Here is a 22,797-nt window from a genome sequence, read left to right as displayed (position 1 = left end):
AAAAGCAGAATCAAGGACCAGCCCGTTGTTAGCGTGAACGAAGACTAAAACGTCCCCCCTCCCCTTTTATTTCTGCATTTGCTAACAACTAGCATTCTGCTGTAGTTGCCATGGCTTTGGTGAAATTGCAACTGCTAGTGCCAGCTGCAAAAAGAGATGCCATTCATTGACTTGACATAAGCTGCTAGGCTTCTTTGACTGACTGTGGTTATGCAAAACAGGAATGAAATATGCACACACAGAGAAAGGGAGAGCGTGCAATACAAAAAAATGCTTTTTAAAGATCTTGCTTTTTGTTTCTAGAAAATGGGTGCACAGGTGGACTCTAAAGAAGGCAGCCTTAGGTCCTTGTTGGAGCACTGGCTCTTGGCATGCTGAACATCCTAGGTCCAAACCGTGGCTGTTTTAGCGAAAAGGATCAAAGAGAACTGGAGACGATAGGGAGCTACTGCCTTTGAGTGGAAATGCAGACTCACGGCACCAGTGATCAGATAGAGTATATTTAAAAATGGCTGCCTACTCACAGGTTGTGAGAATTCATTACATCAGATCCCATATGCACTGCTTCTGGTGATGGAGCTTCCTGTCCTAAGCACATAGTCAGGGGTCAGCAAACTTTTTCAGCAGGGGGCTGGTCCGCTGTCCCTCAGACCTTGTGGGTGACCGGACTATATTTTGGAAAAAAATAATAATGAACTAATTCCTCTGCCCCACAAATAACCCAGAGATGCATTTTAAATAAAAGGACACATTCTACTCATGTAACAACACGCTGATTCCCAGACCATCTGCGGGCCAGATTGAGAAGGCGATTGGGCCGGATCCGGCGCCCGGGCCTTAGTTTGCCTACCCATGGCTTAGATGGCTGCCGTGTTGCTCCAGAATGAAATGCACTGGAACATGCAGCAGAGCATGCATGTGATGCAGCAGATCTAGCAAGCTTTATTGCATAGCAAAAGACAAAAATTTGTGTAATAGTGTGTGTGCCTTGGACACTGACCAAACAAAAATGACTGGACTTAGGGATAGCTGAGCTCTACAGTGCTTTTGGGGGGGGGGGTCTTCCCTCCTTTGGGCAGCTGGTGTGCCAAAATGATGAAATGCAGGTGTAAGGCAGAGTGTTTTGTTTTTAAAAGGGTGCATGTGCAGCAGTGATCGGTGTTATCAGGTTTTGATCAGTATCCTTAGGTTCAAATCTGTGCTCAGGTATGAAGCTTCCTGGGAGGGCTTGGGAGTGTTGCAATCTTCTTTTCAGTGGAAAAGGGTTGGGGAGCAGGAGGTGGGGGGGGGGCACAGATCAATATCTGTGGTGTGGATTGTGCACCTCGCTGTGTGTGGTGGATGCATGTAGCAGATTGTCTGGGCATGCCCTTAAGACAGATGCTTTGACATGTATTTGCTTGAACTCGAGATACTGAACTCTTGAGTCCAGCTCCCCAATTCTATGCATATTCCGCATGAAAAAATGGAAGGCAAACTGTTTTAGTGCTTCCATGCCCAGATGCTTCCATGCTCGCAGTGTGGAATACACACCATGCGCACAAGTGCACACCTACCTCTCCCCTCTATGTGCTAATATTCCTTTCTTCCCTAACTGAACCAGCAAAGCCCTCCATCAGGGCTGCTATACCAGAGCAGTGTGGATTGACTCTTAGCAACAGCATCCTAATGCCGATCCCTATTTAGAATGAGAGTCATTGTAGTTCCCATATCCTTCCCAGTGGTACTTGAACCAATGTAGTTTCAGCCTCATTTCTGCAAGGCTTGTTGCTTACGGCAGGCTATTTTCCCCGCTCTTGAGTTTTAATGATCAGCAACTAAAAAAACAAAAAACAAACACATACGTTTGGTAGCAATGTTCTTTTCAAAAACATGCACATGTACGGTATATCTCCCCCCTCGAAAAAACTTTGTTTCATGCAACTGCATAAGCCGCAGCTTGACAATCAATAGCTCCTGGTTTTCCCTCTTTCCTTTTTTATTTTCCACTTTGTTCCTTGTTCCTTCTTTCTGCCAACAGGAGCCTGCTGCTCTAATGGCACAAAATGCCTTTCAGGTTATAGAAACATCCCACGTCTTTGTCCATTTTGAGCTGTGTGCTTCTGTGTGAATGTTGCCGGCCCAGCTGTGATCTGCATTCCCCTCGCCCTGTGGCATCTCCCCAGCTGAGAGGCCTTTAATGGCTTCATGGCTGGGCATTTCAGCCCAATCTCATCCTGAGAAGCTCTCTCTGTAGCCTACAGAGACGTGAAAGGCAGCATTAAAAAAATGGGTTCTGGTATCCCTTGCTGCGATGTGGTGCTGGTGGCGGCAGCTGGCATGCAGGTTTGCCTTGGCATGGCCCCGTGCATAAAACATTTCTGATCTTGTGCAACGTAAGAATGAAGCCTTCCATTCTCCCCTTGAGCATTAAGACGAAACAAAGCCTCTCCTTTGTCTTCACCCATACCCCCTAAGCAAAATGACTTTGAAACTATGCTCTGGAGAAGTGTTGGGGTTCCTTAGAAGTTTACTAGGGATTTATTGGTGATCTCAATAAAGAAAGTGTAGCTCCCCTGCGAAATGACATCTCAACTCATGACTGAACTGCCTCCGCAGTGCCCAACCGCAAGGAGATGTTGGTTGCATCCTAAGGAAGGGGTGAACAGATGTCAAGAGCTACTTTTTTTTGCACTGGAAGCTCTGAAGTCTTCTCTTCATAACAGAAGAAAAAATTATTCAGCATAGTCTGCCTCTGTTCTGGACTGAGGTAGTAGGACTTTACAAGAACCCAAGAACACACAAAGCGTACAGAGAGAGAGAGAGAGAGAGAGAGAGAGAGAGAGAGAGAGAGAGAGAGAGAAACACTGTCTTTTGCTATAATAGAGCACTGCTTTTTGAGGGGAGGGCTTTTTGGAGTTGCTATTATTAAACGGGAGTCTGACAGTCTTGCTGGTATACTGCAAGTCACAAATTTACCTGTAGATCCTGATTTGCGTTATTTTCACTCCTTTTATAAGGTTCCTAATTTATGGGGGGGGGGCAGTGATGGGTCTCAGCCAGTGCTCCATCTAAACGTGAGTTTGTGCCCCAGCAAAACAGGTCCCCTAAGTCTTTCACACCTCAAGTAGTTCCACTGCCAGAGAGTTGGGGTTTATTGTTTTTAGGTAGAAATCATTCCTTGGGAGTTTGCAAACGTCAGCCAGCGAACATCGAACCAGGATTATAGACCGAGGATATGGCAGCTTTACCAACTGCACCTCCCTAACCCCCCCCCCGCCCCAAATACTTAGTGACCTGGCCATTTCTTGCCTCTGTTTGAACATAGGCCCCCAACTGCATGCATAAAATTAGGCCTTAGGACTGAAGGTTGCGTATCTCTTTCCCAGGTAGATCCTGCCTGAGGTCACAAATACTTGGGAGATGTGGTTAGTGCGGGGCAAGGCCATGAGAAGCGTATCAAGATAGAACTGTGGTCGTGGTAGCAACAAAAGGTAATCTGTTCTCCCGTAGCTGTGAGGCAAAAAAAATCTGCCCATTTATCACCACAGAGAAACATATGCAATTCTGACAAGGCTGGGCTTCAGACAAAGCCGAGTGGAGTTAACGTAGGAAGCAATTAGTTTGAAACAAGCAATGCTGATTGCATCTACATTGGGGGAAAGCTCATAATATCACAAGGTCACTGGCCAGAATGACTAGGCCCACCCCACCCCAGTTCCACACTCAAAACATGTCTGCCAGACAGTGCACGAGCAAAACTTAATCAGATTTAAGCTCTCACCTATCCTTTTCTCCAATGGGCTCACTATTTGGGGTGAGCTTAATGTGGGTGGCATTCTTGATGTATGGTTTTGATAGTGTCACGTGGCAGTAGTGCTTTGCGGGCACTGATATGACCCTGCCTCAGAGTTTATGAGTGAAATTTCAATGGTGGCTAGGGATGCTAATTTGCAGTTTCCAAAACAACATGTGTATGAAAGAAGAGCCGTCCTTCAAAATCTGCACTTCTCCAAATTTTGCTGTGCGAAGTAATAATGTGTAAATAAAGGGTATGTGCTGGAATAAAGAGTGTGTGGAAATTCATTAATTAGGGGAAATTGGTTTGCAAAAATGTGAATATTCATCAAATCTGCGTTTGATAATGCAGAAATGAGCTCCAATATGCGAATGAATTTTCACAAGAACTTCTTAAAAATAAAATTTGCTAACTGCCGCGGAAATGTTTAGAACTGAATTTGAAAGATTGGAAAAATGAGAAACCGAGGATTCGCCCAGCAATTGTGGTGCAAGTTAGAAAGTGAGGCATCCTTGCTACCGTAGTAGTTTAGTTGTACATGGCTTCTTCTAGAGCACCTCATTTTGGTTTGTTATGGCATATAAAGCAAGAATCAACGTAGGTTCTTAAGATGCTTTATGGTTTGTTTGTGGTTTTTTTGCACCTTTGAAAGATATGCAAGAGAAGGGGTTTTGACCCGTACTATGACGCTTGCCCCCCAACCTTCAGAACTCATTCTCTGTCCCCTGTCTCCCAGCACTCTGTAAAAGCGCCCCTGCAAAATGCAGACTAGCAAAATTTAACAAAGTTTTTATTTGTAGCCATTTTTTGCTACTGACCGTCTTAAATGCCTTTGTTTGTTTCTCTTTAGGATCCTGCAGGCATCTTTGAACTCGTTGAACTTGTTGGCAATGGCACCTATGGGCAAGTCTATAAGGTAAGGCCTTCTGTGTTTCCCAATGAGACCACATGTTAAGCATTCCTTGTGTAACTGTCTCTAATTTTTACCGGGCTCCGATTGTAAAGGAAGAATTAACTTCAGGGTGTTTATAGTTTCCTGCTCCCCACCTTCCTAGTACCTGGTCCAAAAATGTACGATTGTGAAAGAGAACATTGTGTGCCAGTCTTGTGTTTCTATAAATATCTCTGGGAGATTTTTTTTTTGGTACCTATGCGTAAACATCTTTCAAACTGAAAAGAAATCTTCCCAAGCTGATGGAGAACGTGTGTGGCTTCTTCCTGGTGAGAGTTACAGGTTGCCAAATCATTATTAATATTATTCATTGAATTCGTACACCGCCCCTTCATCTGAAGATCCCAGGGCGATTATCAACACACAAATTGTATGTTAATAAATTGCATATGAATAAATTGTATATTAATCACAACCTGGGACCGAGTGTGCATGCCTCAACAGTTTTGCAGGTGCCAAAGATGGTTCAGGGGGGATTCTAAATGCGTCCTCTTTGCTGCGGTAAGTGGGAGATGAGGGCCAGTGAAGGGACCCTGACTGGAAGGAACGGAGCAGCCTAAGTCCTTTTTCCTGTTGTCCACTTATTAGAGATGGGCATGGCTTGCGGTCTGCGAAATTCCTAGTGGTGTGTTGTGAGGACGACATTTCTTCCAGTGACTGAGTATCTACAATTCAGGGTTGCGAAGCTCCCTCCTCACAGACGTTTGCCTGTCAGTTTCATTGTTCGGATTTCCTTGACTGCCGAAGACATGTCTCTTTACTCTGGCCTTTGACATTTGAGATGCATGCAATTACGCCCTACCCTGTTCTTGTGTTTGCGAAGTAATAATAATCACTCTGTTTTAATGTATTTGAAATTGTTGTGATACTCTGTGGGACCTTTGGTCGAAGAGCAGCTGAGTAATAATAATAATGATGATGATGTTGCCTGTCTCAATGTCTCATGCAACATATGACACCATTATAAGTTTATGGGTTTTCTGTTTACAGTCATGGGGTGTGTCTGCCTCAGGCTGTCTACCTCTGTTTGTGATTCTGATCTCCTTAAAGTTCAAGTAGCAAATACATATATTTCCCTGGCTACCTGCACTTTATATAGTTAATGTTTTATTACTCTCCTGTCCCACCTTACTTCCATAATGAGACCCAAGGCAGCATACATGAGATTCCCAAGCACTAACCAGACCTACACTGGCTTTGTTTTAACAAGGAATTAGATAGCTCAGTCAGTAGAGTGCAAGACTCTTAATCTCAAAGTCATGGGTTCAAGTCCCGTGTTGGTCAGAAAGATTCCTGTATTGCAGGGGGTTGGACTAGAAGACACTTGTGGTCCCTTTCAACTCCACAATTCAATGATTCTGTGATTCTAAGGTGATTGACTCATGTACCTCAAGACCAGGGCCCCAAATGCTGCAGCAGAGGGAGAGAAGGGATGCAGGGCTATACCATTGGCTCTACTGAAAAACCAGCTCCATCAGGCTTCCCTCAGCTGTCACCTGGCAGCAGCCATCCAATCAGGCTGCAACAAAGGAAGATAATAGGAAGCAGGAGCTCTGTTAGACTCCTTCACTCTCGGAATGGTTTACATCCCAGCTGGTTGCGATAAGAACCGTAAAGTTAAGAATTGGTGGCTGAGTTTCATTGTTTTCCTCTTCCCTCCCCACCCCCATTCCTTTTGTGTTGTGCCTTTTGAATTCCAAACCTGAAGGTGGGAACTTTAAAATAAATTGACTTGTAATCCTCTCTGGGAGACTTTTTGGCCATAGAGTGGAGTAAAAAATAATGCTTTAGATAAATAAAATCTCCCATTGCTGCCCCTCCTAATCTCTTAAAAGAGCAGAGTAGTTGTTCTTGACTATTCCTTATGCTGTGTTCAGAGAGGGAAGGCATGCAGACAGAGGTTCTGGGTGGCCTGCGGAAGTCTTAATCCCAAGCAGAGTTTCAAAAAGTGTTGCATGATCATTTGATGGAGGGCTAATTCTCATTAGGTCTTGGGGTTAAGATTTTAAAGCTGTTGGATTTGAGTGCATATTTTGCAATGATTTTTTTCTTTAAAAAAACCTGGATATGGTTTTATAAAATGGTAACTCGCCCTGAGCCTTAAGCTGGAGGCAATATTAACCAGTCATTTGTACAGTCCCCCCCCCCGATTTCCCCTCTAAACCAACACTTGTGAGGGCGATCTCTTTGGCATTTATGTTTTAAGATGTGACAATACTCCCGCCCCCCTTCCCTTTGTGCCCCCTCCAAATAAAAGAGGCAAGTGGAGTGCGCTGCTGATCTGTCAGCAAATATTTATTTTGAATTCTGGTTTCTGCATCCTCCGATTGCTGTAGGCTAATCCCTTCAACAAAGATGATAGAAGAGGGAAAGTGAACCAAGACTGAACAGAAACTTCTGGAGTTCTTCAGAAGTGTGAATTTCTAAAATAGCGTTAAACCCTCCTCTTTTATATCTCAGTGCAGGAGACATTTCTACCGAGTTGCTATTTTCTCTCTCCCTATATTGTTTAATTTCAAAACTGCTCTGCCCTGGTTTGCTGAAGCTAAGAGCATTAGAGTGATGTCTAAACAGTTTCTCTCTGCTGGTAAAATAACTGTAGAGGTTGACCTAGTTCTAAACATGTGCATATTTCTAATAACTTCTGCTGGAAAATGTGACTACAACATCCTTTTGAAAGCTTAATGTTTCAACGGAAACGCAGAATGAGAAATGTTATCATGCAAAGCTTGTTTTGCTCTCCCCATTTTATTGAAGTTATACTGTTTACGCTTTAGACTTTGATTGCAACCTTTAGCATCCATTATTTCAGCAAAAAGTAAATACTTAAGAGTGGTGGTGGTGGTGGTGGTGGTGGTGGGGTTGCACAAGAGATTTCAGGCACCTCTCTCCAGATTCTAGCTATTTCATTAGGTTATTTTTGTGAAGCAAGAGCACCTGTGCCTATTTTGAAATTATTCAAGGCACCAGGGCTGGCGCAGGACATTTTGCTGGCAGAAGTTGGAAAGCTCAGTTGGTTAGAGTGTGGTACTGATAACCCCAAGGTTACGGGTTCGATCCTATATGGGACAGCTGCATTGTAGGGGGTTGGGCTAGATGACCCTCAAGGTCCATTCCAAAACTGCAATTCTATGATTCTAAGGCGGGACAGGAAATGTCACCTTACCCAAGCAAAGGCGCTTAGTACCTAATGCTCATCAAGTCATTTTGACACCTGAGGCAGAAAATGTTCCACCTCCTCAGGAGTAAAAATACTGTACCAGTAACAATAAATTAAGTAACTATAAATTTACGGCTCTTTCATGACACCTCCTGCAATGAGTCCCTTGGGGTCCCTACAATACTATGATTCTAAGTGGCTGCCTCAGTCTGTCGAATGTTAGGGCCGGCCCCGTAGAAGCACTTGGTGTGGTCGACACACGGCTAAATGTTGCAGTGGGTTTGGGTGTCAAATATTATTTCTAAAGAGATCAGTAGAGGAAAACGTGGTAAGGCACCTTCTTCTTCTTTGCCAATCACTTGTATCCGAGTAAGATTGTCTTCCATAAACATGGTTTTAACAATGAGTCCATAAGTGACTGCGGAGGCCAATTCCGGATCCACACGTCCTTCCACAGTGGGGACATTGGTTTCTGGGTGGGAGTTGATCATGGTGTGGATTTGCCAAGCATGCCTTCCTCTTAGCACATTCCTCCCTTGTGTCCTGAGTTCGAGTGTCTTCAAAGCCCATGACACCTTTGGTAAAGGCTGTTCTCCAATTGGAGCGCTTGCAGGCAAGTGTTTCCCAGTTGTCAGTGTTTATACTACATTTTTTTAGATTTGCCTTGAGACAGTCTTTAAACCTCTTTTGTAGACCACCAGCATTACGCTTTCCATTTTTAAGTTTGGAATAGAGTAGTTGCTTTGGAAGTTGATAATCAGGCATCTGCACAACGTGACCAGTCCAACGAAGTTGATGTTGAAGAATCATTGCTTCAACCTTGGTGATCTTTGCTTCTTCCAGTACACTGATATTAGTTCACCTGTCTTCCCAAGTGATGTGTAAAAAATTTCGGAGACACCGTTGATGGAATCTTTCAAGGAGTTGGAGATGGCGCCTATAAGTGGTCCATGTTTCACAAGCATACAGTAAGGTTGGTAGTACAATAGCTTTGTAAACAAGCATTTTGGTTTCCCTGCGAATGTCGCAGAGCTCAGGCGATGCTGGATTTCGGCATCAATGTCAGCCCCTGTGGAAGGTAACTGTCCAGTTGGAGAAGTGATCAACATTTTCCAACATTACACCATTTGAGTTGGATTCGTGGAGCTGCAAAGGGGTTGGTGCAGCACTTTGGGTTTTTGGATGTTAAGCGATAGGCCAAGCTTTTCGTAAACTTCTGCGAAGATATTTAGGATGGTTTGGAGGTCATCACTCATCTGATCTCTGACTGGTCACATTGGTGTTTACTGGGAGGGGGAGGCGTGAGATGGTGGGAAGGTTGTTACGGTGCAAACACACTGACAGGAGTATCAGAGTATGCACATATGCACATCCATGCACACGAAGTGCGCAGCCTGCTGTTTTCAGAGCTGTCACTGCTTAGGTTTATTTTGAACTGTTGATAATCCTTAGGAATGGTATATCTTTGTTCTTTTGGCTAAGTTTGCTATTAAATTGGTGAAGGACAAGACTGTAGTAGGGCAGGCAGAGAGAAGATGCTTCAGCAATGTATAACTGCAGGAAAGGGAACATGCAGATGTCCTTGGTGTGTTTACAAGATGCCCATGCTTCATCTGTGCAATGCAGGAAGGGAGGCAAAATGAAAGGGGAGGGTTTCAGATCAGCCTTCCTCAACCTGGTGCCCTCCAGATATTTTGGGCTACAGCTCCCATCATCCCTGATAATTAGCAATGCTGACTGGGGCTCATGGGAACTGTAGTCCAAAACATCCGGAAGACACCAGGTTGGGACATTCTTTGTTTAGATGCCTGAATGAAATGGTTCTCTGTGACATTTGTATGTGGGAGTCTCATTGGACTCTTGTTAACAACACCAACACCAACACCAGCAAAAAGCACAAGATCATTAAAACCTGGACCCTCCCAAAGGGGCTCCTGAATTTTCAGGCTATTTCACCAATTCGTCTTGAGGAGGTGACATGAGCAGAAAGACGGGGAGCCTTATTGATAGTGGCCGTGGCTGTGGTATTTTTGTTCCGAAGATGCTTAGAGCAACCCATCGCTATGCCATCACATAGCCTACGGATGGAGAACCTACGTCCCTCTAAATGTTGTTGAACTCCAGTTTCCACCAGTTCCATCCAGCAGGGCAAGTGGTCAGGAAATGATGGGACTTGAAGTCTAGCAACCTCCGGGGGGGGGGGGGATGCTCCCCATCCCTGATGTAGCGTCATTTTGGGGGAAGGGTAGTGACAGCCAGGATAACCACCACTGTTGAAGCGGGAGGGGGAAAGATGGTGGCAAAACCCGCAATAGATGTGGGCCCTTTCACCCCCCAAAAGTCTTTCAAAATTTGGCTGAAATTTCTCCTTGGAGCTTTGGAGGGGTAGACCAGCTTCATTTGTAACATCAAGGATTACTGCTTATACCTAGTTAATTATACTTTTATCCCAATCTTCTTTCAAGGAGCTCTGTGTAGCGTACCTTTGAACCTGGATTCAAACTTGCAGATCAGCTTCAAATCCCCCCCCCCCCCGCTGCCTTGCTCTGGTTAGTTTCAGTCATGTTTAGCGGTGGAGAAATACTACATTAAATACTGACAAAGGTAGGGAGGAGAAGGTGAGAGAGTCTGCTCCCAGACTCTTATCTGTAGTTTTAAAACGTGGACAGCAGTTACATCTCTATCATGATGAATAGATAAGGCCTGATAAGGCCGGTATTGTGACAGGGGATCTCTACTTATATCTCTATTTAATAATGTACCTTGCCGTATCTTTCTGAAGTTATAAAATATTTCTGAGAAGGGCCAATTTGAAGCAGCAACTGAAAAGAAGGTCGTCAAAGGTGTTGCGTCCCATACAGGTGAAACTCGGAAAATTAGAATATCGTCGAAAAGTGCATTTATTTCAGTAATGCAACTTATTATTTTTTATTTTAATTTTAATTTTTACAAATGCTTTCTTTTGGAAATTCCACAGTAATAAAACAAATTGTTACAACAATACAAAAATAAACATCGCTATTACATTTCATTAATTACATTCCCTTTATAATTGACCCGCCTAATGACAAATAATTACAATTACAACAAATAAAGGCTTGACATATCATGCTTTGCATGTCATCCATCTATCTCATATATCGGTTTTACCTTTTAAGTTGTGTTACTGAAATAAATGCACTTTTCGACGATATTCTAATTTTCCGAGTTTCACCTGTATTTGTTTCTTTCCACACACCTCCCCTTTTCAAGAAGCTGATAGAGCAGACAGCAGCAAAACCTTCTTCATTAATGGGTGAGCAACCCACCCTGGGGCAGACCCTTGCCATTGGGACCCCACCAATAAGTGGAGTTGGAGGGAAGAGTTTGCAGGGTTTGCTGGGCAGGTTTGAAGCTGCCCAATTAAAACCTGAGAAAACAAATGGGCTCTTCAGTGCTTGTCTGGTTCTTGAACTGAGCAGTACATACCGTAAGCCCCCTGAAGTTGATACCTACCAGCCCATAATCATGGTGACATCACCACCAGGCCTTGAAAAACGGGGTGTGTTGCATTGGTTTTCTGTTCAGCACCTTGCATACGATATGACAGGGTCCCCAAACTAAGGCCCGGGGGCCGGATGAGGCCCGCGCAAGCCAATTGTGCGGCCCCCGCCAGCCCCCACCGCCCGCTTTTACCGGCGTGCCACGGTGCTGTTGCCCATCTCAGGGTTGGCGTGGCGCCAGAAATAGCTCATGCGCATGCACAGAAGCTATTTCCGGCGTCGCGCCGACCCGGAAGTGCACCAGAAATGATGTCTGTGCATGCACAGAAGCCATTTCCGGCGCCCCCCCCCCCCGCGCCAGAAAAAGCGAGTGTGTGCGCGTATGGGAGTGCGTTCCTCCGGCCGCCGGAGGAACCGGCCCGAAGCCAGGTAAGTTTGGGGACCCCTGCCATATGAGAACTAAATACTGTACTGTAAGTGCATCTTCCATTAAATTTCAGTGCTATTAATCTGTCCAGCAAAGAGTTAAACCACCAAATCTATTGATTTATCTTTCATTGTACATTTACGGGATTGCATTCCCTTCCCTTGCTAAGTTTCCATTAGCACAGGGGCCAGCAAACTTTTTCAGCAGGAGGCCGGTCCACTGTCTCTCAGACCTTGTGGGGGTCCGGACTATATTTTGACAAAATAAATAAATAAATGAACAAATTCCCATACCCCACAAATAACCCAGAGATGCATTTTAAATAAAAGGACACATTCTACTCATGTAAAAACACCAGGCAGGCCCCACAAATAACCCAGAGATGCATTTTAAATAAAAGCACACATTCTACACACACTGATTCCTGGTCCGTCTGCGGGCAGGATTGAGAAGGCGATTGGGCCAGATCTGGCCCCTGGGCCTTAGTTTGCCTACCCATGCATGATTAGCAGATCAGGGTTTAGAGGTCATGGCTTGGATGGTGGAGGGGGACTGTGGACAAATAGTGGAAAAATCTCTCTCTTGGCTGGAAATAATCCTGTAAGTGTGCGGCTTAACCACAGGTTGGTCATTCCAGAGCGGATGAATGAATCCTCATTCCTTCCAGCATAACAGCTTAATCGGAATAATTTTTGCTTGAATGAGAGTAGACCTCGGTGGCGGCTTATCTCCCTCTTTTTGAATTGAATCGAGCAGGTTGTTTCGTTATTTAACAATAACAAACAAGCTTTGGTTGTGCCTCTAATCTATTTATGATGTTGCTGTGTTAATTTTCTAGCTTCTTAAAATGAATGAAATGGCTTGGTTGGGTGACAATAAATTACTAGGCCTGGTCTGTTTTTTTTTTTGCAAACGGAAAGCCTTCCTTGCCAGTGATAATGTGGCAGTTGTAGAAATCTGCTGATCTGCTTCACCTTCTTTAAAAAAATATATATCTGGATTTACTGAACCATATTTGACCTCCTTTGCTCCTCCGAGGAATGATTTTAGGGTAGCAAGCACATTAATTGTAGCGAGATATGCTATAGGCAATAATTTTTGCTTCTCATCTGTGGCAAGTGGGAGGAATTATTTAACCTTGAAGCGAGTTCACTCAGGGTGTGTGCATTTGTGTGTGTGTGTGTGTTCTTTGTTTCTTCTTCGACTGTAACCATCCTTCTGATCTTAGATCAAGGCTTGTCAAATCATGGACAAGGCCTCTCCGTAAGGCCTGGGAAATTTCTGGGAAAGGAGGAGCCTCCTTAGGGAGAGACTTCCCCCTCCTGTTGTTGTTGTTGTTGTTGTTGTTGTTGTTGTTGTTGTTGTTGTTGTTGTTGTTGTTGTTGTTGTTGTTGTTGTTGTTGTTGTTGTTTTGCATAAGAGGTGGTGGTTTGTTTTGAAACATTTTGTTCTTTTTCTGCCACCCACATGTCCATAATTTGGTTCTACCTCTCCCCAGCTCACACTCCCCCCCCTTCCCACCCCCTCCCATTGTGTCAGAAAAAAAATTTCTAGTTATCCTCAAGGTTTTTGGGGGAGGGTGGGGGTGGTGCCTTTAAATCTTTCTGTTTTGACTCACCTTTTTACCAGCTGCTTTCGAAACACGCAATAACTTTCTTGTTGCATCAGACCAAGCTAGCCTACCTGGTTCAGCATTAAGGGTAGTGCACAACTCAGTAGTTGGGGTGGTGAAAGGATTAGTGCTTGTGCAACAGGAATTCCCCCATCTCCCCTCTCTCCCCTCCCTGCATATGCTGCACTCTGTCTCAAATCTGCCCTGGAGGGTTGAGGGAGCCGACCAGAATAGATTTAGGAGGTGCAGAGTGGGAGGGGAGAGGGAGGGAGTTTCAATGCACAGCAGAACATTCAACTGAGTACTACGGTATGTTGCATGCAACCATGTCCCTCTATAGGTAGCCAGCCACGTTCCATGGGAGGCTCACAGGGACACATTGTGATGTTGATGTTGATGATTTATTGAATTTATATACCACCCCATAGCCGGACGTCTCAGTGTGATGCAATAGTTATGCACTGCTCGTCTCTGTTGTCCATAATTTTACTACCACGGAACCCAAGAGGCTTCATAGAAATACTTTATTGTCACCGTACCGCTTGTTTGCAGTGAGATTAAACGAGCCCCCCTCCCCCTCACAATCTCTCAGTCCTTGTTACACTCTGTGTGCTGTCGTACGACCACCAACCCCGAACGTCAGCTGCAATGTTGCTGTCTTCCATTCAGCAGCCTCACGGCCCATGGGCAGAAACTGTTCTTTAACCTGTTGGTGCGGCTTATCATGCTTATGTATCTCCTGTCCGAGGGCAGGAGATTAAAAAGGTGCTGGCCAGGGGGTGAGTCACCCCTGAGAATGTTCCTCGCTCTTCTGAAGCAATGGTCTCCCGCGATAACATCTAGCGGACTCAGGGGACAGTCCACGATATTGTGTGCTCTCTTCTCTGTAGGGACTCCCTGTCCATGGCTGTCAGACCAGCATACCACACCGTAATGCAGTATGCTTCCTGCATTCAATCCGAAGCCGCGGCGGACATTTGGCTTCCGAAAAACGTTCGCAAACTGGAACACTGGGTTTTGTGGCGTTCGGGAGCCAATTTGTTCAGGAGCCAAGCCGTTCGAGTACCAAGGGAAAGAGAAGGGCGGTGCCAGCAGAGAGTGTTTCCTGTGACGTGGGGGCGGTCAGCTAGTTTGGCAAGTCATGTTTGATTGGCCAGGGGCACATCTTCATTTAAATCTTGTATCTAGCTAGTTATTAACTCGCTCTACGCGGGGCTGCCCTTAAAGCTGACCCAGAAACTCCAGCGGGTGCAGAATGCTGCGGCGTGGCTCCTTACAGGGTCCCGACTGCGGGATCACATTCATCCAGTGCTTGACCAGCTGCACTGGCTCCCGGTGGAGTACAGGATCAGGTTTAAGGTGCTGGTTTTGACCTTTAAAGCCCTATGTGACTTGGGACCCTCGTACCTACGGGACCGCCTCTCCTGGTATGCCCCGCGGAGGACCTTAAGGTCCACAAACAACAATATTCTGGAGATCCCGAGCCATAAAATGGCTAGATTGGCCTCTACTAGAGCCAGGGCCTTTTCAGTACTGGCCCCAACTTGGTGGAACGCTCTTTCCCAGGAGACCAGGGCCTTGCGGGATTTGTCATCTTTCTGCAGGGCCTGCAAGACAGAGCTGTTCCGCCTGGCCTTTGGGTTAGACTCAGCCTGACCCCTGTGTTTTCCTCCCTCATGGCTTGGATTTATGGACTACTTGAAATGAGGCTGCATTTTAAATTTTAATACTGTATTTTAATCTGTATTTTAATTAATTGTTTTTATGTTTTATTGTAATTCTGTTGGTGTGAGCCGCCCTGAGCCCGGTTTTTGACTGGGGAGGGCAGGGTATAAATAAATATTATTATTATTATTATTATTATTATTATTATTATTATTAACACAATTTAAAATTGATAGGGGATCAAGTTGACGGACACCCATTTATTCTGACCAGATGATTTCCGTTGGAAGCAAGGTCTTGCAGATCTCGAATCTAATTGTTGGGGTGCTCCTATCCATATCAATATCTAGAATGCCTGGCAGCTCTTGCCTGTCTTCTAATTAGGGACTTGCAAGTCTCGTTGAATAGATGTGATTTAAAACAAACTGCACACACATTTTGTTTACATCCCGTTAGAACAAGCATTAGCCTCGCAAGGTTGGTTTGACGCAAGAGAAGTTCACAATCCTTGCTCATCGATTGATGGCTGCAGCTTAGGTGATGACCTGCATGTGTGAATGGGTCCCATAGACTGAACGCCAAAGAGACTGCTGTTTTCTCACCTCACCTTACCTGAAATGCATTGCTGTCCAGTGGGATCCATTCACAGAGTTGGCAGGCAGAGAATTCGAGCAGTAAGTTTGTGAAGGTGAGTTGTCATATTAGATGTGCCTGTTTATCCAGAGCTGGTGCAGAAAGGGTAGATTATCATTTCAAGGAAGTCATTCTGTGTCACAAAAGGTGGTTCCCATTTGGGGAACAGTCATTGCGGATTCTCAACAATTATTAGTAGGACCCTGGGGAGTTTGATGAGCTAATGCCAAGACAATGATGGCATTAATTGTTTGAATAATCTGCTGTTTTATTATCTCTCTATCTGAAAGAGTGATAGGGAGCAGTTTAATTAATCACAGGCTCTTTAGCTGAGTGGGGGAAAATAGTTGCCATAAAGCACAACATAATTGTTTCCTGGGGGATTGTTGCTGAGAAGAATCAAGTTTAGCTTTCTATATCGAGCTTCAGTATCCCAAAATATACTGCGGTAGTTTCCTGAGGGGGGTGGAGGTGGTGATGGACTGTGTCCTGCAAGCCATGTGTGTTACCTATTCTATAAGCAAATCTTCAAAACCAAAGTACTTCCTTTGTTGTTGTTTAGTCGTTTAGCCGTGTCCGACTCCTCGTGGCCCCATGGACCAGAGCACGCCAGGCACTCCTGTTTTCCACTGCCTCCTGCAGTTTGGTCAGACTCATGTTCGTAGCTTCGAGAGCACTGTCCAACCATCTCGTCCTCTGTCGTCCCCTTCTCCTTGTGCCCTCAATCTATCCCAGCATCAGGGTCTTTTCCAGGGAGTCTTCTCTTCTCATGAGGTGGCCAAAGTATTGGAGCCTCAGCTTCAGTCCTTCCAGTGAGGACTCAGTGTTGATTTCCTTCAGAATGGATGGGTTTGATCTTCTTGCAGTCCATGGGACTCTCAAGAGTCTCCTCCAGCACCATAATTCAAAAGCATCAATTCTTCGGTGATCAGCCTTCTTTATGGTCCAGCTCTCACTTCTTTACATCACTACTGGGAAAACCATAGCTGTAACTATATGGACCTTTGTCAGAGCAAATAACTCTCATCAACCTGAGCGGCCAGATGTGGAGGTGTCTCTCCTAAGATGAGAGTTCTCCTGCAACCCAAGTGTTGTCATAGGGGACATCATCAGGTTAGATGTGCAATGCATTGTATGCAGGGCTGCCTTTGAAGACTGTTTAGAAACTACGGCCGGTGCAAAATGGGGTAGCCAGGTTGTTAACTAGACAAGAAGGTGAGAACACACACACATACACATGAATGAATGCTCTCACCTTGTTTTCTCAGTTAATATATCTATATAAATAAAAATAAATCCCAGTTCTGGTACAACTGCACTGGCTGCCAGTTTGTTTCAGAGCCCAATTCAAAAGTGATGCTTTTGACTTTTAAAGCCATATGTGTCTCAGGGCCTCTATATCTGAAGGACCCCCTTTTCCCATACAAACCTGCTTGGCCCACTTTCAAGGGAGGTTCAGAGAGAAAGTGACGAGAGAAAGGGCCTTTTCTGCACTAGCTCCTTGTCTGTGGAATGATCTCCCCAACTTTGTTGTTGTAAGAATGAGTGAGAAAACTTGAACCCTGTCAAAAAAGAAAGCTAAATATTGAGGCTGCTTCACACATGCTTAAATGATTCTCCCCTTTTAAAAAAACACAACAGTATAAATGCGGCAAATAGGAAAACCATTAAAGATAATACAAGACGAATACAGAAATTCCTCAGTCTGCTTTTACCAACATTTTAAGGACTGCAAAGAAATGTGTAACCCAGCGCATACTGGCATTAACCAATTAATATTAACCAATTAAAAACTATCACAAATAAATAGCTTGGCCACAATCCAGACAAAAACCAAACAACTCTTTTACAATTGGCTCACTAATATCTACTTATAGATACACAGAGAGCGTTGACATAGATGTATATGCACACATCTTTAATACAAACACATGAACAATGTATAGGAATTTAATATCCGTCAGACGGCCAGAGCTCATCCTGCCATTTAGATTAGGGAAGGTCCTCTCAGTGACAGGCCCAGGTTTGCTCGCATGTAATGTGTGAAGTGCCTCTCCTCTCCCATGTTGTAAGCAACTTGTACATGGAAGCAGTTAAGTGGTGGCTTTGCTCCATCATCAAGACTTCCGTAGCGCACCCATGGTTGCATATCGGAAGTAAAGTTGTGCCTGCGTCCCATGAAATGTTGGTCTCTTAGGCAGCTATATTTCCCCGGGGGAAACTTCAAATGGATGCTTCCTTGCGAGAAAAGGGGGGTGGGGAGAGAGAGAGAAGAAGCCTTGTTTCCAGAGCAACTGGCACATCTTGTGCTTCTTGATTTGTGCGAAAGATAGAGCAGGACTCTGGAAGGGGAGACAGGGAAGCAAAACAAAGAAGCCAGCCCACACACGCCCGCACACTGGTATGTTATGGGCTCTGTGATGAGTTTTCAGGGGAAAGGTGCTTTCGCCCTTCTGCCCTCTGGAGGTGCCTGGGTTCCATAAAGGGGAATGGATGTTCACGTACTGTTCAGTTTTAGCAATGTGATCTTAGTAGGGTCAAAGTGGCTGAACCAGCACTTCCATGGCTTCCAACCAAGTCAGCACCCTGTGTGCTCTTCTGGTCAGTCACCATTGCTGGCCCTACTAACATGGGGTATTTGGGACACAACTTTTCAGGCAGAACAAACATGCCTGTGGAAGCAGCTATCTCCTTTTGACTTGATCTTGAGCATACTGTTTCCTGCTCCCAACTTTCATCGTGTCCTGGGAAGTTCCAGGACAGTTTTATCTGGATTTTCTGTAGAGGGAGTTGACTGATCCTTTTGAGGATGTGCATATTCACAGCAGCATTAGAAACCCCCCAGGTGCCAGGCACAGTTTGCGACTGGTGCTGGTCCAATTGGGAGCACATGGAGATCTCTGAGTGCCAGGTTGGCACCTGACATCTCCCTCTGGCTGCCCCCTCCGGCTTTCGCAAGCAGGTAAGCAGAATACCCTGTTTATTGCATTACACCCCACCTTTTTCTCCACGGAGCTCCATGGTTCACCTCGCTCCTCAGTTAATCTCTACAACGACCCTGTGAGGTAGGGTTAAGAGGCTGTGACTGGCCCAAGTGAGCTTCATGTCTGCGTGGGGATTTGAACCCTGATCTCCCAGGTCCTAGTTTGGCACTCAAACCACTACACCACACTGGCTTCCTAGAGTACTTCTGCCATGGGACAGCTCTATAAATAAAATTGGTAAATATGGGGAAAGCAAAATATCACTTTGGGGGTAGGATCTAGAACCTTTTCTTTGAAGCTTCAATTGGTTTTATTGTGGATTGTTACCTCTGATGTTTTAATGTGCTGTAAACCACTTGGATATTTATTAAAATATAGAGCAGTATAGAAATTAAATGAACAACAACAACTATTTTCATTGAATAAAAAAAAGGCCCCTAGACATTCCGTTGGAGTGACTGCAACCTAGGTTTAAGGTGCCACTTGGCGATTAGCTTATATATCTGAGTTTCTAACACTGATTCACATATATACAGGTTGAGCAGGTGCAAGCCAAGTTCGGACACATGTAGGCATTGCTGATCCTAAAGAAACATCATCAATTCCTCAAAGCAACAGGAATGTTCTTGCAGCCTACGAAACTTGCTTTCTTCTGGCTAGCTTCAGAGACTTTGAACCTCATACACAATCTTTCGAACTTCGTTTTATAGAGTTACTCCTGTTTACTGTGTCCGAGGAAGGCTGCTGTCAGTTAATGGTAAGGGGTGCTTTGTTGACCAGGGCAAAGTGCAGTGCAAGACAGGAGCTTCCTTTGCAAGTTAAGGATAAACAAAATAAGCTTTGCAGAACCTGAGGTGATCAGGGTGGAAGACATCCAGTTGCTTACTTACCCTGTAAGTGAAGAAAAGCGAGCAGTGGGCGTTTTCACGACAAAGTAGCTGCAACTCATTCAAAATTCAGCATCATAAATGGTGTTTATGGGGTGGGGGAGAGAGGACAATTACCCGCTAGTCCTTTGTCTGTGGTCCTGGGTCAAAGAGGTTCTTCTAGAACCACTAAGTCTGGTTTCATCCAGCTTTTGCCGTGCTTTAAAGTGTTAAAAGATTTTTCAAATGAAAGTGAGGCAAGTTTCTAAACCTTCTCCTTGGAAGGGCCCTGCAATAAATATTCTGCAGAAAGTGGCACCCATCTAAATTGCAGATTAAGCAATATGTTTGCTTAACATCTTTCTGAGAAAGGCAAAGTTGCGTAAGAGACACGCTTGTCTGAGATGCCTTTTGCAAAGAATCTTTCAAAACAACTGCAGGTAGTCTTGCCTGTGTGACCTCACCACCAAAGTAATCTTAAACCCACAGTCGTTTTTCAAAGCTTGCATAATATTCTGACGTATACAAATGATAATGCTTAATATTTTAATCAATTTTTTGCTTTTGCCAGAGGGTGGAAAAATATTTGTTCCAACAGACAGGAGAGAGCCAAAGATCTTATTTCCTATGTCTTTTAAAAAAAACAAACAGTAATAATTATTTGTTTAGAATGAGGGACAGATTATAGCATTGTAGAACCAATGCTGTCCTTGTTGATCTATAAGTTCTTTTTTTTTTAACCGCCTCTAATCACTGTTGTTTGCAGAGGCTAGGTTCAGGAAGATTTGATCTGGATTTCATTCTTTCATTCTTACATGGTTTGATTTGCACTTATTAGCTGAATCTAGCCCTGCATAAGTCCTGCTAGTTACAATGGACCTTTTTGCCTCCTCTTCTCCTTCTGCATCCCTGAAATCAACTGAGTGGCCTGGAGAATCCCAGAACAGTGTACAGGGGGAGGTGAAGGGAGACGGTTGTGTCTGGCAAGCGGCAAATCTCCTTAAAGCTACACTGAGTGCCTCCTCAAGGAGATACCATTTGTTTCAAATGACCTATCAAAAGTGAACCAGAACCATTGGTTTTTTTAATGTTGAAATGATTGAGAACATTCATTTCCCCACACTTTTGGTACGCTTTGCATAAAAAATCTAGTGTTGTTGTTGTTTAGTCGTGTCCGACTCTTCGTGACCCCATGGACCAGAGCACGCCAGGCACTCCTGTGGTCCATGGGGTCACGAAAATCTAGTATTACTTTGCATTTCTAGAGTGCTTTAGAATGCTGAGAGTGGCACATTATTGATCCGTTTATTTAGAGGGGGTATATATTCCACCCAGTAAGTTAAATACAATGCAACCGACGGCAATACTGATCAATATACATGGGTATAAATATATCGGTTAAGAATCAAAATGTGGGGGGTCCTTAATCTGAAAATAATAATAATCAGACGATCATTGCCTTTCTGCCTGACTTATCTCACTCCAGTACTGTCTACTCCTGGCACTCTGCAGATGCTGAGGACTACAACTCCCATCCCCAACCATCATGGCCAATAGTCAGGATGATGGGACTTGTGATCCAAAACTTTTGAACAGCAGCATGTTGGCCCTCTTCAAGAAGAGTGGGCTTCTAGACTACCTTCTAAAGTTGGAAGATCCAGAGCTCTTCGTTATGCCTGCATGACTTTTTTCTACTCTGAACCAAATGCAGTTTTTGAGCTGTTTCTGGTTGCCTATTAAGGACTCAATAATCCAACATAGTTTTGCTGTCTTCCTGTGACAAATGAGTGTTAGTGGAAGCGTGGGTGTCAGACACCTGACCGGCTGCAGTGAATGACCGTGGCTGGCTTTATAACTCACATGTTGGGCAGAGTTGCCTCTTAATTTGGTTCGCCTCCTCGCTCAGTGGATCTGAATTGCCACGGCCAGGTTCAGAGTCTTATCTGTGACTTCTATTCCTCAGTGGTTTGCAGGGGGTTAATGCTTGAGCACTAGCAGATATGTGGGCTGTGGGATCTCCCAAAGTAATCAAATGGTGCTCTGGTTTATTTCCAGAGGAAGGGCAACTACCCATTACTGCTGTGGGAAGAAAAATGGATATATTTATTGATACTGCAGATACTGTTGGAGCCGAGGGAGTGGACACCGTTAGTGCAACAAAAACTAGTGTGTGTGGTTGTTGTTGTTGTAGTAGTTTTTTTAAAAAAGATTGCCTGCATGGCATGGGATGAGCACGTTTGCTAAAGGAATTCCTTACTTCAGCCACTTCAGAGTGCCAACAACAGCTGTACTGAATGGTTATGCAGACGCCTCTTGGCAGGCATTAACGCCAGCTGTGTGCCAACGGTTTTGCAATGCCTGCCAAATATTTCCACATATGGGGGAGATAGGCACTAGCAAAGATAGGTATCGGAGGCCACTTACGTGAACCGAAACTACTGGGAATTGCATACTTCTCCAACATGTAGGCACCTGATTTTCTTGTTGCCTTTGCAAACATGCAGGTTAGTTCTTACAAGTGAGGCCACAGATGAAGTATGCAGCATTTTCCTGCCCATTATGCTAGCCAGGCGGCAACACTCCCTTCCAGGATTCCTCATTCTGTTCTCCCTCCTTCTTGGAATTCTGTTTCCTCCTCCACCAGTCAGCCATTGAGTATGGTCAGTCCATTGTATTGTTTTTTCTCTCTGCCATACCTTTCAGCATTCCCCCCCTTAAAGCTTCCCCGCTCTTTCTGCGAACCTTGGGGTTGTCCTCTAGTTTGAAATGCCACTTAAAAAAGAAGCAGCAGCAAACTGTGTCCAGAGAGTAAAGAAATCTCAATAACACTTTACTGAACAGAAAAGCACAATACTGTATATAACTTGAGGAGCAATAAACAGAGAGGTTTAGCTTTGTAAAAAGCAGAGTTAGCTTTAACTTAACATTCACCAAAAGATTCCCTCGCAGCTACAGAGCCAGCATACGCTATCTCACTAAAGATAATCCCACCTTCACTGGTTTCTAAGCCTTTCCTCCATCTCTATCAGCTAGCCAAGAGAGGAGTCCCTCTTGGCTAGTTGACTCACTGGTAACAGCGTTAACCCTTAATCTACAAACTAAATGATCCATGCTGTCGGACTTCCGACACCTCCAACCTTCTCTATATCTTCCACTTGTGTGTGGATGGTGCTGTTTTGGCAACATGAAGATGGGCCCTCGGAGAAGGAGTTTACTGTTAGCATATACCGGTAGTGCC

General features: G+C 44.6%; 1 protein-coding gene across 6 annotated transcripts in view; it reads left to right on the top strand.

Moving 5' to 3' along the window:
* The window catches only part of TNIK (TRAF2 and NCK interacting kinase), a 278,512-nt gene that overhangs the window by 44,287 nt on the left and 211,428 nt on the right, over positions 1 to 22,797 (top strand). For all 6 annotated transcript variants that reach the window (XM_088669855.1, XM_035132805.3, XM_035132806.3 and 3 more), the window contains exon 2: positions 4,629 to 4,694. In XM_088669855.1, coding sequence (XP_088525981.1) covers positions 4,629 to 4,694 — 66 coding nt within the window. The remainder of the gene's footprint in view (positions 1 to 4,628; positions 4,695 to 22,797) is intronic.

The sequence above is a fragment of the Zootoca vivipara genome, chromosome 5 (assembly GCF_965207765.1).
Source record: "Zootoca vivipara chromosome 5, rZooViv2.hap1.1, whole genome shotgun sequence".
In the NCBI taxonomy this organism is placed as follows: domain Eukaryota; kingdom Metazoa; phylum Chordata; class Lepidosauria; order Squamata; family Lacertidae; genus Zootoca; species Zootoca vivipara.
The sequence above is the reverse complement of the archived record's forward strand: the minus strand, read 5'-3'. Positions and strand labels throughout refer to the sequence as shown.